This window comes from Prosopis cineraria, unplaced genomic scaffold (genome assembly GCF_029017545.1).
Source record: "Prosopis cineraria cultivar Desert tree isolate PC_DT_omini unplaced genomic scaffold, ASM2901754v1 PC4, whole genome shotgun sequence".
In the NCBI taxonomy this organism is placed as follows: Eukaryota; Viridiplantae; Streptophyta; class Magnoliopsida; order Fabales; family Fabaceae; genus Prosopis; species Prosopis cineraria.
This window is the reverse complement of record NW_026555335.1, coordinates 16,029,357-16,043,836: the sequence shown is the minus strand read 5'-3', so window position 1 is coordinate 16,043,836 and position 14,480 is coordinate 16,029,357. Positions and strand designations below refer to the sequence as shown.

Here is a 14,480-nt window from a genome sequence, read left to right as displayed (position 1 = left end):
GTATTATTTAACTTTGTGAATTGGAAGGGGATTCACTTCATCCAGCACAAAAATGTCTCATTTATTATTATTATTATTATTATTTTTTAATCAGTGAATGAACTTTTCATTATTTTTTCTTTTTTCTCTTTGCTAAATTATGGTGTTTAAAGAATCACCAGATTTGATGAGGTGATAGCTTGGATATCTTCTTCAAAAATTTTATTGTTATTCTTGGTTGCTATGGCTATAAGAGACATTGATTACTTATAACCAGGGTCTTTAGTTGTTTATTACCATTACAAATTAATGTTGATGAGAGGTAGCGTCAAAACTATATATGTATATATTTCTGGCTTACGTTTGACAGTAGAGGACCACGTTATTGCATTAATCATATAATATCTTATCTTGTTTATACAAAATATAGATTATCTTGTAAGGCTTAATTGTTTATGATATTTTTTTGACAGGAAGAAGAAAATATACCTTTAAGCACATGAACATTATGATGTCTGATGTTCAGATGCTCTTAATCAAGAATCAGCCAAGAAAGAAAACAAAAAGGACATGAGAACATCCAAGGGAAATCTGACATTTTTTTTTTGATGTTATATATATATATATATATATTTCCTTGTTTTATTCTATGAACGTAGGTCCTCTCTTTTCCGATGAATATTAATTACAAGAAGTTAATCCTGCAAATTCATTATTCGTGGTTTGCTAATATGATCTCTTCAGTGTGTGGAAGAAATCTATTCCATATATAAGGGGATATGTTTGATAGATCTCCCATACACAATTACACACGGTGTATGTGTATATCTACATGTGCTTTAATATACTTCTCTTTCTTCATTTTCTCTGTAAATTAAAGGACTGTGAAAGTCCTTTAATTCATCATTCCAACCACTTCAAGAGCCTTATCTCCCTAGCGACCTTTAAAAATGATCAGAGGGGCAGCATGTGTTTGCTAAAGGGAGAGAGGTGCTGTGGAAGTGGGAGGTGGGGAACCTTAGTGGAAACACTTCATTGATTAGCTTTCTTTGACAGCGTGTAATCCATTTGATTATGCGGGAAACTGACTGCTAAATTCCAACTTTCACTGCAAATCCATTTCATTAATTATTACTATAATTGTATTCTGTAGTTCCCATATACTATAATTTGATACAACTATTAGTTACTCTATATTTAGTTATTACCATACAACTATACAACTATTAGTCTGGCCATGTAAGAATTAACGCTTTTCATATGAATCTGAGTTGTTTTGCTAGTTGATTTAGTTCTCTATTTACTTTGGATGAAATAATTATATGTTGTAGGATAGCTTCTGCTAGTGCTACAAATAGTCAAGCTAATGTGGACAAACCAGCACCTACTGAATCTGACTCTTTTGTGCAACATACTTCAAATAAAAAAGCTAAAACAAAAGCTTGCATATCTGAAGTATGGAAGTATTATACTAGAATTGGTGTAGTAGATGGAAAAGAGAAGGCTACATGCAACGGTTGTGGAAAACCATTTGTTATTGGTGGTAGGGATTATGGTACGTTGTCCTTTTGGCGTCATGTGAATGCTTGTTTGTCACTTCTAAAATGTCATGAAATTGGTATGCTAGATCAATCTGGGAAGCTTAAAGCTGGAGAAATTGATCATAACAAAGTACGAGAAATAATTTTTATGGCTATTATTCAACATGATCTCCCCTATTCTTAGGTTGAGTATGAACGGGTTAGGGAACTACATAAATATTTGAATCCTGATTATAAGCTCATTACAAGAAAAACTGTTGTAGTGGATGTTTGAAATTTTTATCTCCGTCAAAAAGAGGATTTGAAAAAAATTATAGCAAATAGTCCTAGTAGAGTGTGCTTGACCTCTGATTGTTGGATTGTAATAACCTCTGAAGGTTATCTTTGTTTAACTGCACATTTTGTTGATGAGAAATGGAAACTTAATAGCAAAATTCTTACATTTACAAAGATGAATCCTCCACACTTTGGGGCTGAATTAGCTAAAAAAAGTGCATGAATGCTTGATAGATTGGGGGATTGAGAAGAAAGTGTTTTCCATCACTTTGGACAATGCTTCAGCCAATGACAATATGCAAGTTATATTAAAAGATATGTTGAATTTACAAAATGGCTTGATATGTTCAAGGGAATCTTTTCATGTGAGATGTTGTGCTCACATCTTGAATCTTATAGTTCAAGAAGGCTTGAAAGTAGCAACTGATGCAGCATATAAGATTAGGGAGAGCATTAAATATGTAAAGGCATCAGAGGCAAGGATGATAAATTTTAAAAAATATGTTCACGATAGAGGGGATGACATTTCCATGGGCTTGAGGTTAGATGTCCCAACTAGATGAAATTCAACACATGCAATGCTTGAAAGTGCACTTAAATATCGTCATGCTTTTGTCAATTTAGCTTTATGTGATACCAGTTTTAAATATTCCCTCACAAGTGAAGAGTGGTCTAGAGCAGAGGAGATGTGCTAATTCTTGAAGCCATTTGTAGTAATAACAAAGTTGATTTCTGGATCATCATATCTGACTTCTAACATGTATTTCATGCAAATTTCAAATATTGAGTCATTGTTGAAAGCAAATTTAGATAATGCTGATCCTATGATTGGAGATATGGCTTCTACAATGCTTGTCAAGTTTGATAAATATTGAGTCATTACTATGTCATTCTTGCTCTTGGGATTATTCTTGATCCAAGGATGAAGTTTGATATAGTGAAGTATTCTTACTCAAAACTTGATCCCATACATTGTAATGAAAAAATTGAATATATTAAGAGAAAGTTGTATTATTTGTTCAATGATTATAAAGATGTGGGATCACCATTATCTTCAGACACTAGCAGTAGTATTAGAGGGGAAGGTATATCAAGTTCTAATGTGTTGGGATCATCATTATCGTCATCATATCAATCCACTCTTGATTTGGTGGGATCTGAGGAAGATAATTACATGGATGCTTTTGCTGTAAGTTTTAAATATTTTTATATTTAAATGTGTTCTTTTAATATTATTTGAATTGACAATTTTAGTGATACTTAATGATTTAGTTTTATGTTTCAGGATTATCTTACTTGCAAGAACCAAGACATTGCATCCATAGAAAAGTCCAAATTAGACTATTACTTGGAAGAAGCAACACTTAATCCTAGCTTGAAAAAATTAAATGTTGGAATATTGGAGGACTAACTCAACTCAATTTCCTCATCTTTCAAGGATGGCATGTGATATTCTTAGCATTCCAATCACTACAGTGGCTAGTGAATTTGCTTTTAGCATTGGATCAAGAGTTCTCACAAAATATCGAAGTAGCCTTCTTCCTGACAATGTTGAAGCTCTTATTTATACTCGCAATTGGATTCTTGGTTTTCCATGGCTTAGTAGTATAATATTTATATTCCCTCATTTATCTTCTATATTTCTAAATGTTAATTATATTTTCATATTAATTATGTTTTATATTTGTTTGTGACAGATGAAGCCTTGGAGAAATCTACTCAAATTAATGTTATTGCAGCTTCTAATAAAGCTTCTAACATTATCATTGATTAGAAGAAATTTTGTAAAATGTTTTACTTCTAAGAGTTTATGTTGTTTCGCTTGAGAACTCACTGTTGTTTAGGTTTTCTGTGTTCTTTATATCATAACTCACTGTTGTTACGCTTTTGTTTTTAGCCAACTACAGTGCATACGGTTTAAGTGTGAAAGAACATACTCATAGCTTGATCAATATTCCATATTTGCTTCCTTCCTCTCACTCTGTTGATGAGATTTTTCAACTATATGACCAAATTTTTTAAAATTTCTTGGTATTAATGTTGAGGTGATCAACATCCTAGTTAAGAGAAATTTTTTTAAAAAATAGTAATTTTTTTTACTGACGGGTTAGCCCGTGAACCCGCTACTGGTTAGCGGGTTGGCTCATACATAAACCGGATAAGATACAGGTTGGCATAACCCACAACTCGTTGCGGGCTAGCCTGCGGGTCGCGGGTTAACTCATATTACCAGCCTACTCTATTCTTAATGTTGTTTGACAATTTATCTCCTCCCTTATCTTGCAAATTCTATGGGAGAGGAGTAAGACTCAGGAGTTTGTTCCTTTCGTGGTATCCGCCAAAGTGATCTATTTCCTCGTATCTCTTTATTATATGTATCGAGAAACTAGCCTATTTGATTCAGCAGGAAGTGCATCAATAGCATTGGAAACCTATCTGACTTACTAAAGATGGGCCACCAATCTCACACTTAGTTTTTTAGCATATGATCTCTTTTTTTTTTTTTTTTGCGGAAGCTTCTATGAAGCAGGCAAAGGTTATAAAGCGTTGTCTAAATACCTTCTACAGTTTGTTTGAGTAGAAAGTTAGTCACAAGAATAACACGGATTAGTAATTGAAAATATTAATTTTTTTAAATAACATCTTATTAAAATATTATTACTTTAATATTTGATAATTTAAATATTATTATCTACAAATCTTCATGTACAATTTATGAGTCAACTTTTAAGATATATAAATTTTTCAAGAGGACTTGTTAATTTTGAAGCAAGACTTATAATTTTTCATTATGTTTTAATTTACAAATCATTTAGTGTGAACAACACATTGTAAATTTCAAAAAAACTAGTTGAGTTGTTACTATTTAAAAAATAATTTTTAAATTTTTGATGAATATTTAAAAATAATTATATTTAAATTATTTAAATATTAAAATATTTTAACTAGAATTTATTAAAACAAATATAATATTTTTTAATTACTTACTAGTGTTTTCAATATCGATGATCCAATAATCATACGATGTCTTATGCACGCCTAGACCCAAAGATCCTTGAGTTTTCATATTTTAGGATATATTGATTCAGGTAAAGCCCCTTAATATCTCTCTCTCTTGGATAAACTCTAGTCACTTTAGGATTCTCGACTCCTTAATACTTCAACTCATAAATCTTTAAATATAGTGATATGGGCTCACACTCATGATCATAATTGGATTCTTTCTAATATACAAATTTCTCAAAGAGGCAAGTGCAAAACATGCATGAATCTTGGTATGATAGCAAGAGATTATTGAATCAAGCTTTCAAAAGTAAAGAGAGAATTTTAGAAGAGAGACATAATTGAAAACACTCTGATCTTATTCTTAAACGAGCTCTGTCTTACAATACAAATGAGACTTCCTTTTGCAGATGAAGGAAGGAAAGTGAAGACAGCATACTAATTATTACAAGATGACATATCATGCATGCATATACTCTTTTTCAAAAGTAAAGTTGGACATGACTAAAAGTAAAAGCAACTTTACTAAAGCTCACTTGACTAAAATGGACAATTTTGTCAACAAGTAAAAGCTACTTTTGACAAAAATGACTCTAAAGCAAAGGTTACATTGACAAAAGCAAGCATCATTAACAAAAGCAAATTCTTTACATGATTGAAGATAATGTTTCAATCATCTCAGACTTTTATGGATGCATTCTTGATCAAAGGACAAATTTAGGTAGCTTTTCTCTCTCTTTCTAAAAAGTCGGGCTGATTTGTTCTTAATCAAAATCTTCATCCATACCTTAAGATGGTATAGGGGTAAGGGTGCCTTTTATCTTTGAAAATAATTGGTAGTTTGAGACTCTATTTCATAAAGGTCCTGCTTGTTTGGAGGAAACAAGTTGAGATTGGATCCTATACTTTGCGACAATTGTGCTTCATAATAAGATTCCATCTAGGTTGAGTAAACTTGTTGAACAACAATACTGGAAAGCTATTCTAGAATATGATATTGTACAAATGGTGACGGCTCATTAGGGAGGATAGATTGATGTGGGATAAGACTAAGAGATGTACCCCTGACATTAAAATTTGTACTTGAAAAGTTGTTCATTTCACATAAAAATATTTTAACTTAGTTAAAACTAATTTTTCATGTGTCGACCAGTTAATTGAAGTTTTCCACGCACATGCTTGGTTGGCCACATAAAGATCCCCATGGTTGTCTAGGTAGTAAGGACGATGAACAACAAAGAAGGAATAAGCCTTGTGTTCATTCAATGGTACCTTCCACAAACCATATTTTTCAATCACTTGAGAAAGTTTCTTATGCCATCTGATAATGGTGAAAACCACTCTAAAAAATTCCATATATTAGATCCTTCATTAACAGAGTCATGAAGATAATTATAAATGATCAATGGTGAAAAAGCTAAGGCACATGCATAGAGAGTCAAGAGAAACCAGAGATACCACCACATGGTTTTATTTGGTATGGGTCCTCTCATATAGGGTATAGCCATGTATGGAGTTTGAATGTTAAAAAAAAAAAACTCAAGCTAGGGTTGGATTTGGATTTTTTAGAGGAGAAGGTGGAGTTAAAATAACAAACTTTTCTTGGCTAATTAATGGACTTCAAGGATAGTTTTAGGATTGAATCTTGGAGGAAAAATTAATTATTTGGGCATGATGTTAAGGATATAAAGAAGTTGGTTATGTGACATTGTTATAAGTTGAACTTTTTGAAGTCTAGTGAGATATTATGCAATGGTGTTATGATTTTCTTTAATGTGTCAAATTGTATCAATCTTTCCATCAAAGAAGTTGAGCTTCAAGGAGTATCTTTTTGTTTTGATCAAGAATTTTTGAGAATGATGTGTTGTCCATTTCTACTATAAAGCGATAGGGGCTAAGATAAAAATTGAATTTCTTTATGCCATGTTTCACAATTAAGACTTTTTTATAGACTGTGATAATACTTTTCGAAAGGCTTGAATTCATCGCTAGTATGACCACAATAATGTCTTTTACCATTTTCTTTCTCAATGAGTACTGCTCCCCAATAGTCATTGCCTGTATCAGTTTGCAAAACTCTTTGTCATTTGTCAGGAATCCTTAATGATGAAGGATGCTGACAAATTTGCTATGGATATTGGACAACTTTTGTCTAGTTAGATCCTTAAGATGGTGGATTTTTTCACAATAGTTTAAACAGTTGGCTAGTGTGATAGAACACTTAAGGAATAAAATCCCTAATGTAATTTACCATATCTAAGAACTATTGAATCTGAGATTTGGATAAGTTTTCATCAGAAAAATTTAATAATTCTTGGGCAATATGTGGGCAAGGCTAGTACTATCTATCTTGAATATGACCCTTTACAAGCTAAAAGCATAATTCAATATTATTGGATTATCTTGTAGAATTGAGCTAGTAGATCTTTATGCTCTTGCTTTGTTTCTACGAATAATAAAATGTCATTAATATACACCAGGGTGTTGTTGATAATGGGCCCACAGATACAAATCATGACCTTTTGAAATAATAATAGGTAGTTTTAAGCCCAAGAGACATAACTATCCATTCGCATTAAGCATTTGGAATACAGAAGGTCATCTTATAATAATCCACAAGATCTATACCCAATTGCCAAAATCCTTCCTTAAAATCAAACTTTGAGAAAATCTTGGCTTGCTTCACATTAAGTAATTGAGTTTAAATTTTTAGAAGAGAAAATTTGTCATCTTGTAAAAAAGCATTGAGAAACTTATAGTCAATTACTAGTCTCTTTTTTCCTCATTGCTTTTATGATCTTTTTTAAACATAGAATACTTGACATGTCCAGCCTGACTTGGTGAGTTCAATCAATCCCTTCTTCAATAAAGCTGCATATTCTTGTCTTGCCGGCATAAGATCTTCTAGATTCATCCGGAGATGGGATGCTTTTGTGAGATTAATATACTCACTTCTTGAAGGGTAATTTAATGAAAAACTTCTCATTTTTCATGGAGCACAGTCTTTTAAAAGTACGGGATCCACTCTCAACTTGTTTCCTCTAAATAACCAAGACCCTATTAAATAGAGTTTCAAACCTAACAATTATTTCTAGAGACAAAAGGCACCCTTGGCCCTGTAGTATCTCAATATATAGATGAAGGTTTTGATGAAGAACAAGCAAAAAGCCTCTCAACCTAACTTTTTATAAAGAGAGAAAAGCTACCTAAATCTGTCATTTCATCAAGAAAGCATTCACAAAAGTCTAAAATAATTGAAACCTTATCTTTAATCAAGTCAATAATCCGCTTTTCTTACTCATGCCTACTTTTGTTAATGTTAGTTTTACTTTGGAGTCATTTTTATCAAAAGTAACTTTTACTTTTTGACAAAATTGTCTGCTTTAGTCAAGTCAGTTGTAGTAAAATTGCTTTTACTTTTAGTCATGTCCAACTTTTCTTTTGAAAAAGAGTGTATACATGTGATGATATCTCATCTTGTAATAGTTAGTGTGTTGTCTTTACTTTCCTCCCTTCATCTATAAAAAAGAGTTTCATTTGTATTATAACACAAAGCTCATTTAAGAATAAGATTAGAGTGTTTTTAATTATGTCTCTCTTTTAAAACTCTCTCTTCTGAAAACTTGTTTCAATAATCTTTTACTTCTGTCATATTAAGATTTAAGTATACCATACACTTGCTTCTTTGAGAAACCTGCATATAAGAAAGAATCCGATCATATTTCATGAGTGTGAGCTCATATCACTACATTTAAAGATTCATGGGTTGAATTATCAAAAGGTTGAGAATCATGAAGTAGCTTGAGTTTGTCCAAGACAAACGCTGAGGGGCCTTACTTGAATCAATATACCCTAAAATATAGAAACTCAAGAATCTCTAGGTTTATGCGTGCATGAGACCCGCCCCCATAGGTTAAAAGATAACATTAGTCTATTAGAATTTATTTGTAATTTAAGGGGACTTGATCAATATATTATTAGTTTTTTATAAGATCCTTTTTTGTAAATTTTTTGATTCTTTTATGTGATTTTCTAAATTGTTTTCTGTAATTTTTTTGGTCAACTAATATATATTTATCAAAGCGGTGATATTGCTCCATTTTTTAGCACAAGAAAGGCGATATTGCACCGGATATCTAATGCTTCTAAAAAATAAGTTCAAGAATAAATTAGCACTTTAATTCTTTTAAATAAGATACATGAAAATGAATTTTGGGTTGGGGGAGGGGGGAGGAAGGAATCCTTTCAAGTTTTGTGGGCTGGCTCACCAGCCAACAACGGACGGGCTAGTGAAAAGCAAACTGTTTTACTAGTAGACAGGCTGACTTGCATTCCCAATTCTAATTTACATAATCTAAGTAACTATATATATATATATATATATATTGAATTAGAGGGCCACTAATGGCTTGAGATTGCAAACGGAACTAAACTTCCGATCTCCTATTTACAGGAAAACTTACATACCACTAGACTACGAGATCATTGGTATCTAAGTAACGAGTTAACCCATTGCTGTTTGACCAAATTATAATTGACACTGAATGACATGAAACAAGAAGCTGATCAAGATCTTCTATAAGAACTATAACGCAACCTCGGCCAATATCTTAGAATTTTGCCTGTAGTATTGAAGGAATGACAATGAGTAGACTGAAGACCCTGCTATTCCTAACCGCGAAATCCAAAACAGAACATCACGGATTTTCCAGAGAGGAGAAATCAGTTTGTTTGTACGAATGGGACGAGTGGCACAAAGCGACATCCTATTGATGATGATATTAATGTTGTATAGGACTATGGGTTGATTATGTCTTCAACTAAATAAAGATCAAGATATTTATTTCCTATAAAATAAAATATTTTCACAAATTAGAGAATTGCGCCAAACTCGCATGCTTGCAAGCCAAATAAATAGTTGATCAAGTTCTTGGTACTAGTTCATTTAACATTAGGGATTATTTTAACCCAAACTAGCATTCTAACAATATAATTTTGTAATATGGCCATTAATGGACGACAGCTAACTTTCAGAAATAAGCTAAATTGACTAACCTAGTCAATCAAACTACCCCTTGGGATCCTCTACCAGTCTAGCCACATCAAAGCAAGACAGTGAAAGTTTTTTCATATTCATAACAAGTTGGATTGGTTTTTTTCTTGGAACCGTATTTTATAACTTTTGCTTTATCACCCCTTGAATGAGTAAAGGCTAACCTGAAATTTAATATAAGAAATCAAAGTCCAAGTGAAGTAAATGCGTTGCATTTAGTCCAAAATAAAAAATATGTGCAATCATACAAGTCAAACACAAATTACTTCCAATAGGATTTACTTTGCACCGAAACAAGCCTTGTCACAACAGAATAGAATTCTCCATAAATTAATCAAGTACTAACTCACAACACCTTGAAAAGGCCAGTTTTGGTCGTTTTATAATCTTGATTCTTAAGGCTCCATAAATTAATCCCTATTTCTGGACAAAATTTAATTAACATGCTCACGTCAAACTGTGCAGTTTCAAGTAAAATATATACATCCATTACTTGGCCCCTTGGACTTCCAGAACATCCAGCCATGTTTAACAGTTCATTCAGTTCAGAATTTAAAATTTCAAACGGCAAGCTTAATTAAAAATTCTCAGGAATATTAGTTCAAATGGATCAAACTAATCCTAAAGGGTCACCATGGACGGCCTTGCCCAGTTCATGTCACTTCCTTAACCTCGTATAACCACAATTCATGCAAGACAGAGACACAAAAGAATCTTTCAAGGGAAAACAATCGATTTCTGCAGGATGACAGCTATAACTAATAACTTAATTCGTATATTTTAGTGAATTATATTCATGGATGAACTCGTCAAACCAAATAGAAAATTCATGTCATGTCATGCTACTATTCTGGAGAATTCTTACCTCTTTATTAGTCTTTATATAGAGCCTTCAAGTAGCGAGCTTTGCCCATCAACTCAAAACTCCGCAGCCAAATCATGGCGACTAAACTAAACGTTGTGACTTTCCTTCTCAACGCAATTCTGCTGGCAGTGACCTCCAGATGCACGACGGCATTATCCAATTCACATTCAGTGGTGAGAGGCGCTTACTGGTTTGAGCAATCGATCTTCCCTGCTTCAGCCATAAACTCATCATTGTACACTCACATCTACTACGCTTTCCTCGCGCCAAACAGCATCACATACAAATTACGAGTATTTAATTTAACGGCCGAAAGCCTCTCGAGATTCACGAGTAGCATCAGAACCAAAACCCCTCCCCTAAAAACTCTCATCTCCATCGGCGGAGCAACCAGTAATCCTGCCGTGTTTGCTCAGATCGCCTCCAACCATACTTCGAGAAAAACCTTCATAGATTCCACCATTGAGGTAGCGAGAAATTTCGGCTTCGATGGGCTTGATCTAGACTGGGAATTCCCGCGAAATTCCACAGAAATGGAAAACTTTGGCATACTCCTCCAAGACTGGCGCAACGCAATTCTCCATGACGCCAAAAGCAGAGGCCGACCGCCGCTGCTTCTCACTGCCGCCGTGTACTTCACCGTCGACTTCTTCCTATCCGTCACCAGCCGCACATACCCGGTGGCTTGCATCAACAACAATCTGGACTGGATCAACGTAATGTCCTACGATTATCACGGGTCCTGGAATAACCAAACCGGACCTTTAGCTTCATTGTTTGACCCGAACAGCAATGTGAGCTCCGTACATGGGCTTCGATCGTGGATTAGAGCCGGGCTTTACCCACATAAGATTGCAATGGGCATACCTCTTTATGGGAGAACGTGGAAGCTACGAAACCCGAATGTGCATGGAATCGGGGCTCCGACTGTTGGTGTGGGCCCAGGAGAGGTGCAATGGCGTACTTCCAGGTGGAAGAGTTTAACAAAAGAACAGGTGCCACGGTGGTGCATGACGTGGACACAGTGTCAGTGTATTCTTATTCTGGAACCTCCTGGATTAGTTTTGATGATTCACTGACCGTAACAACGAAGATTGGATTTGCTCAAGTTTTTGGGCTTCGTGGATATTTCTTTTGGGCTGCTGGTTTTGATGGCAACGGAAAAATCTCCAGACAAGGTGAATATTTACACTTATATATATATATATATATATATTTTTTTTGTGCCTTTGTTAGATTTTAAATTTTTTACGTGCCTAACTTTAATAAAATTTTAGTGAGGTTACATGTTGAAACCATAATTGGATTGTAGTTAGATTGGTTATAAATAAAATATTTTATTAAACTAATCAAAATATTTATTCAATGATTTACTGATTTAACCAGTTAGATTGATGTGGTTTTTAATATTATAAATTTTAGAATGAAAACTGGGTTTAACTAATTGGTTAGACTGTTAAAAGAAAGTAACTCAAAATGCTTGAATAAGATTTGATTACTATAAAGGAGCTTGCTTTCATTTGGGATTTAATACAGTTGAAATTCAGCTTAATAATATCAAGTATTAGGTAAGTTTTTAAAATAAAAATAGAGAGAAGGGTCCAATGAGATTTAGATTCTTAGGTATGAATTATTTTATATTTTCTCCTTCATTCTCTAGGGAAAGAAAGAATCAATCAATATCAATATATAATATATACTCCCTTTTTACTATAATATAAAATAGTTTTTAAAAGTTTTGTTTGGTCTAATAGGCAAAGCATTGAGTATTTTTATAATTTTTTAATAATACCATTACTTCATTTTTTTAAATGTTTGTTGGATTTTTAATTTTTGTTATTAAGGCACTTATATATTACATTTAATAAAGGTATAACTAGAAATATTTACAACATTTTTAAAAAAAATAAGGTTTTAACTAACTTGTTTTAGAATCTTGAAATAATTATCATTACTATATATTATGAACCTAATGATATATGATATACAATCTGTAACAAGAAGTATTACTTTTGTTTTTTTAAAAAAGTAGTATTGCTTACAAATAACGCAACTTAACTTAGTCTAGATTTAATGTAATATATAAAGTGTCACATGTACTTTTACTTAATACACTATTTCATTACTTTTTTTGGGTCCCTTAGTTGTTGAATTAGAATGAAATGAGTTGATAGAATATGAAAATAAAATCGACTAAAAAGATAATGATCACATATACATTCTTGTGAGGTGATAACAATAAAGTAATACAGAGATGAGAATAAGAATTGACACACACACACACATATTGTCATAATTCTGTTTGATAAACTCATAAAAAACATGCTTATATTAAAACAATGATTACTCAGAAAGATGTTATGTCTCGAAATCCTAAGGAATTAAAGCAAAAACAAACTTAATTACTTCAATGAGGAAACAATTTTGGTGCTTAACTTTATATATTTTATATCTAACTTTTAGTACCAATAATACTTATAACTTATTTTTAAATTTAAAACCTACTTTATTCAATAATTTATCTGATTTCAAAATATTGATTTTCAATATATATATATGCAGCTTCGAAGGCATGGATCATGAGATAAATGAGAGTGGATCAATGGCTGACTCAACATTAATCGATGGTGCTTTAATTTTAATCATTTTGAGAATTGAAAAAAAAAATGAATGAAAATTTGGTAAATGTAAAATGTAATATGTGAGCCTAATTCGTTCTCTCCCCCTTTTTTCCCCTAAATTTAATTTTTACATTTCTTTTCAAGCTTTGCTCCATATTCATTGTTCAATAATAAATTTTGTTCCATATTCAAGCTTTGCTTCATCTCTTAATTAACAACATTCATAAAAGTTTGATATATGATATATCGCAATGACATTGTACAATCTATATAGCCAATCCCATTTAATAGAATAAGGCTTGTTGTTGCTTGTATTCAAGCTTTACTTCATTGTTTGATGCATATTAAAAGTTGCTCGGTTGCTTAAATTTTTTCTAGAATATAATAAAACTTGCATATTCTATTTGTCAAATGAGCTAATAATATACTGCCTATAAAAATATTTGCTATATATTATTCAAGAGATTAACATATAGTGATTTGACTTTGGCTTAGGTGATAAGATTAGCAAACCATGTAAAGTTTTGATATTTACTTTTGAGTTTATCAGAAAAATGTTAGAGAAGGAGTGAATCTAAGTTATACACATGAGTATGACTCGTGATAAGATTAACAAACAATTTAAAATTACATGAATTTCATTATAGGACCATAGTAGAACATTTACTTTAAATCAGGATTAAATGATTATGAAATTATATTGTATGGTCAAGGGATTAAATTGAAATTATATTTAAAAAAATGATTAAAATATCCTTCTATTATTAAAAAAATATAAGACAACATCAAATTGACTTGTTAAAACCATATCTTAACTTATTATTTTACTAATATTTGTTAATTTGATAAAAGAACTTATTAATAATATTTTTTTTGGGTAAAGTGTTAATAATATATTTTGAATACTCAATTTTATTGACTTAGTACAACAAGAAGAGTACTTCTTAAAATAATAATTTAACTTAAAATTTTACTCATGTTTTCTTATTCATTCAATTAAAAAAAAAACTTGTTAACAATGCATTTTGTATATTTGAAAATTATTTTGTTACAATATAAAAGCGACCTGTAAAAATCGTAACTTGTTATTTTAGTAATACTTACTTGTTAATTTATTAAAGAAACTTGTCAACTTAACTTGT

The 14,480-nt window shown here is 32.0% G+C and overlaps 1 protein-coding gene and 1 long non-coding RNA gene across 2 annotated transcripts; one reads left to right on the top strand and one right to left on the bottom strand.

Moving 5' to 3' along the window:
* Positions 1 to 5,137: 5,137 nt before the first annotated feature.
* On the bottom strand, positions 5,138 to 11,176 carry LOC129308464 (uncharacterized). The gene is made up of 2 exons (XR_008592620.1): positions 10,718 to 11,176; positions 5,138 to 8,493 (listed from the first exon to the last, which is right to left on the bottom strand). It is a non-coding gene; the product is annotated as an uncharacterized LOC129308464 (long non-coding RNA).
* On the top strand, positions 10,770 to 13,530 carry LOC129308463 (nod factor hydrolase protein 1-like). Its single transcript, XM_054949574.1, is given in 3 exon segments — positions 10,770 to 11,662; positions 11,665 to 11,895; positions 13,280 to 13,530. Coding segments are annotated over 3 exon segments (1,128 nt in total). The 5' UTR covers positions 10,770 to 10,791; the 3' UTR covers positions 13,306 to 13,530.
* Positions 13,531 to 14,480: the final 950 nt, after the last annotated feature.